The sequence below is a fragment of the Condylura cristata genome, unplaced genomic scaffold (genome assembly GCF_000260355.1).
Source record: "Condylura cristata isolate star-nosed mole 26May11 unplaced genomic scaffold, ConCri1.0 scaffold00028, whole genome shotgun sequence".
Classification (NCBI taxonomy): Eukaryota; Metazoa; Chordata; class Mammalia; order Eulipotyphla; family Talpidae; genus Condylura; species Condylura cristata.
Genome location: NW_004567129.1, coordinates 11,933,087 through 11,936,934, shown reverse-complemented (window position 1 = coordinate 11,936,934; position 3,848 = coordinate 11,933,087). Strand labels below are relative to the sequence as shown.

The 3,848-nt window shown below is 48.1% G+C and overlaps 1 protein-coding gene across 3 annotated transcripts in view; it reads left to right on the top strand.

The window, feature by feature from the left end:
- Positions 1 to 6: 6 nt before the first annotated feature.
- Positions 7 to 3,848, top strand: part of ZNRF1 (zinc and ring finger 1, E3 ubiquitin protein ligase) — a 94,151-nt gene continuing 90,309 nt past the window's right edge. For all 3 annotated transcript variants that reach the window (XM_012730709.1, XM_004690380.2, XM_012730710.1), the window contains exon 1: positions 7 to 746. In XM_012730709.1, the coding sequence (XP_012586163.1) occupies positions 323 to 746 (424 nt within the window). In that variant the 5' untranslated portion in view covers positions 7 to 322. The remainder of the gene's footprint in view (positions 747 to 3,848) is intronic.

Sequence of the window (3,848 nt, the reverse complement as noted above, 5' to 3'; positions counted from 1 at the left end):
TCCCTGCGGCTCCCCCGGCTTTCGGGAGCCCGGGGGCGGCCTGTGGCGCGCGGAGCCCGCGCTGGACTGCGCTTCTTTGGACCTTGAGGGGAAACATGCGTTCGGTTTGGATCGTTTGAAATTCTTAGTTTGGGATCCCCGCCCGCTTGCCTCTTCCGCTCCGCGGGGTTGCTTTTCTTTTTTCTTTTTTCCCCCACCCGGGTTCTTTTCTTTTTTTTTTTTTGACTCCCCGTTTTATGCTCGCCCAGCCCTCCCCCCGCTGCTGAGAAGTGGGGGAGGGTCTCGGCCTCCAAGCTCCCGCCCCACCGGGGCTCGGGCGAGCATGGGGGGCAAGCAGAGCACGGCGGCCCGCTCCCGGGGCCCTTTCCCGGGGGTCTCCACTGATGACAGCGCCGTGCCGCCGCCGGGAGGGGCGCCCCACTTTGGGCACTACCGGGCGGGCGGTGGGGCCATGGGGCTGCGCAGCCGCTCGGTCAGCTCGGTGGCGGGCATGGGCATGGACCCCAGCACGGCCGGAGGGGTGCCCTTTGGCCTCTACACGTCAGCCTCCCGAGGGACCGGCGACTCGGAGCGGGCGCCGGGCGGCGGAGGGTCCACGTCCGACTCCACCTATGCCCATGGCAATGGTTACCAGGAGACGGGCGGCGGTCACCATAGAGACGGGATGCTGTACCTGGGCTCCCGCGCCTCGCTGGCGGATGCTCTACCTCTGCACATCGCACCCAGGTGGTTCAGCTCGCACAGTGGTGAGTCCGCGGGGGTAAAGGAGGCCTCGGAGGGGAGAGCGCAAGGGAGGGCGCGTCGGGGCACCCCAAAGATGCGCGCGCGTGCGGAAATTTGGATGTGGAGTGCACGACTCGGATTTGTCTGCCTTCTCTTTGGTTTCCAAAGCCAAGGGATGACTGGGGATATCCACTCTCTAGAAAAGAGGCTTTCTGTGAGACTGTATAGCCAGGCATCTCGGGACTGGGGCGTTGGTTCACTTGTGAATGGGCAGAGTGAAACCCGCCTATTGAATTCCTGTTGATTGTCATCACAAGCCTCTGAGAAGGTCTTTGTTGGCTTCAGTGCTTCCTTTGGTGACTGCAGCATTGTGCCTGTCTCACCGTCAAGAGAGTGGTGTCTACCTACATTAGAAAAGAAGTAAAACTAGGGGCAAGATGTGTTGGAATTAGAAGTTTCCCTCTTGCTGGGAGAGGGGGTGCCCATTTGTTCCTTCCTGCTGAAGATATATTTGAATTGTTTAAAATGGGGCAGCAAGCAGGCTACTGGCACAGACAGGTGTGGCCTTCTGAAAGGAGTGCCTGGCCAGGGAGCCACCCCGGAAGGCTTTGCAGGACCAGGGCTTGGGTGGCCTTGCTGCAGGCGAGCAGCAGGGTTGGCTCCCTGACTCTCACCTCCCTCCATCTTTTTTCTTCTTGTCAACTTCTTGGTCTTTCTGGGGATCTGCATTTGTGGCAGGGGTAGGAATTTATTGCCAGGTTGTTGGCACAGAGGGAGAAGATTCAAAGAAGCTGGGTGAATTCACCTTGTGGACTGTGATGTGTGAGAAAAGCTGAAGGTGTATTTCCCAGGCTCTGAATGGCACGAGCTTCTGGAGGAAAACAGGTTTGTCTGCTCAATAACTGGAGAAGCCAGGTTCAGCTTCTAGAAAATTGCTTAGAAGGGGGTGTGGGCCGCTATTTGCTAGTTGTCAAGTTGAAGAAGTTAACATATTCAGAATCCTTTAGAGGGAGTTGAAAATTTTTACATATTATGCAGAGAGAAGATTGCTTGTGGAAGATTGATGTATGTAGTAGATTCCTGTCCTAGCTATTTTGAAATAGAGTAAGGCTTTTTAGATCTCTTTATTTCTGGAAGTGGTCTGGATGAATTCCCCCCCCCCCCAATTTTAATTTAGAATAACACGTGGAAGAGATTTTTGAATTGCCAGGATGGTAATTGCCAGGATGGTATGTTAATCCCTGAACAGACCTCCAAATATCCTTTGGAGCTTCTTTGACCTGTGTGAAACTGCCCTGAATGAGATGCAAGCATGATGGCCTCTGGCACCTTTAGATACTTGGTCCGTTTCAGACATCTTGAAATTAATAATCTTATAAAATCTATCCCAGCAAGGGTAAAAATAATTTCTGAGATGATTCAGTTATTTTTTTTTAAAGAACTACCATAAATATGTATTGTAAACTGAAAAGCACCATAAAAAGGTTCTTTAAAATCACAGAATTTGGCCCTCCCTGGTGGTGCAGCCGGCTAAAGCACTGCACTAAGAAGCTGAAACCACTTCTGCATGAGTTTGATTCCCGCTTGCCCCGGAGGTGACCACATGGTGTGGCAGACCTCTCCTGACCCACCCACTGCTCCCCTCAGCAGTGTACTTCGTTGATCTGCCTGTTCTGCTCCCCACTCTGTCTCTGGTGAAGTCGTTCACCACCCATGAGTCTCTGGCCTGTACCCCAGTTCTGTATGCACAAAATAAATAAATCTTTAAAAAAAAATCACAGAATTTTTTGTGTTATAAAACAAATGTAATTCATAGTGTGGGGAGGGAATTCTCTTTCTGCTAAAATTTCTTAAGTCTGTCTCTTAGTAGAAACTTCTTTCTTTATCCATGTTTTCTGTTGGGTTCTACATTAACTGCTATCAGCTTCTGTCAGATTCCAAAATTTCAGACTCTTCAGCTGTGAAACATTTAGGTTTTCTTTTTTTGCAACCAATTGTAGTGAGGTCAGAGAGAGCCATTGACCCATGAGAATACAAGAAACAGGCATATTAATTCTCAGGGAAAGGAATATAAAGTGTATATGTGTGTAGGAAGGGTGGGCAGCTATTTTGAATAATAAATACATTTTTGTAGGATCATACTGTCCTTTTTTTAAGTCATTGAGCACTGTTCACTGTGTGTTTCCACGACTTTCCAGGTATTCTTGGTGGGTGAGTGGGTTTCATCTTCATTGAGAAACACTGATTTAGGAATTCATTCTTTTATTCTACTAAGCCCCTTTCTCCTTGTACATTACTGTACAAAAAAAGGAGCATCTGTTTTGTACCCTCTGAGTAAGGTCTGAGCAGCGTTTTTTGCTCTTGTGTCCTAAAAGTAGAAAGGGAAGGATTTCAGTGCACACTTGGCTAGATGCCTGGAGTTGGTAAGATGCTGTTGCTGGTGCTTTCAAGGTGCTTTTGGAACTCCTGGGCACGGAAAACAGTTGTGAGTGAAATAAGTGGAGGGAGGTCAATGTGTACAAGACTCCTCAAAGGGAGTGAGCAGATGTGCTATCAAGAAGGTCAGCTTCTGGGGTTCTAGCTCCTCCTTTGAGTAGTTGTGACCTTGGACAAGATACATGACCACTCATCTTTGTTATTTTTAAAATAGATGTGATAATCCTGGGCAGTCAGCCTGTAAAAGTTGTTCCCCAAATCCTGGGAGGTTACACAGTAGTCACATTTGTGTTCTCTCGGTTCCTACTGCCCCTAGTGTGTGACTCTCATATGTCCTGTTCCCTGTGCCTGGAATGCATTCCCTTCCATTCTTCACCTAATAGCTCTTTTGGATCTCTTAGGACTCAAATTAAATTTCACCTCAGAGACCATTCTTAAAAACTGGTTCACTCCTCTTAATCTCTCAGTCACTGACATGTTACTTGAAAGCACTTAATTACACTTTGTATTTTAAAAACTTGATTGCTTTTTAAATTTTAGCGTAGCTAAATTTTAAGCTCCAGGGTTGCAGGAGTTTGATCACTACTGGAATTCTTCTATTTGTATGCCTGGCACAAATTTTTTTTTTTAAAGACTTCTTTTTATTTACTTATGTATACAAGAATGGGTATAGGCCAAAGGTGGGGTGG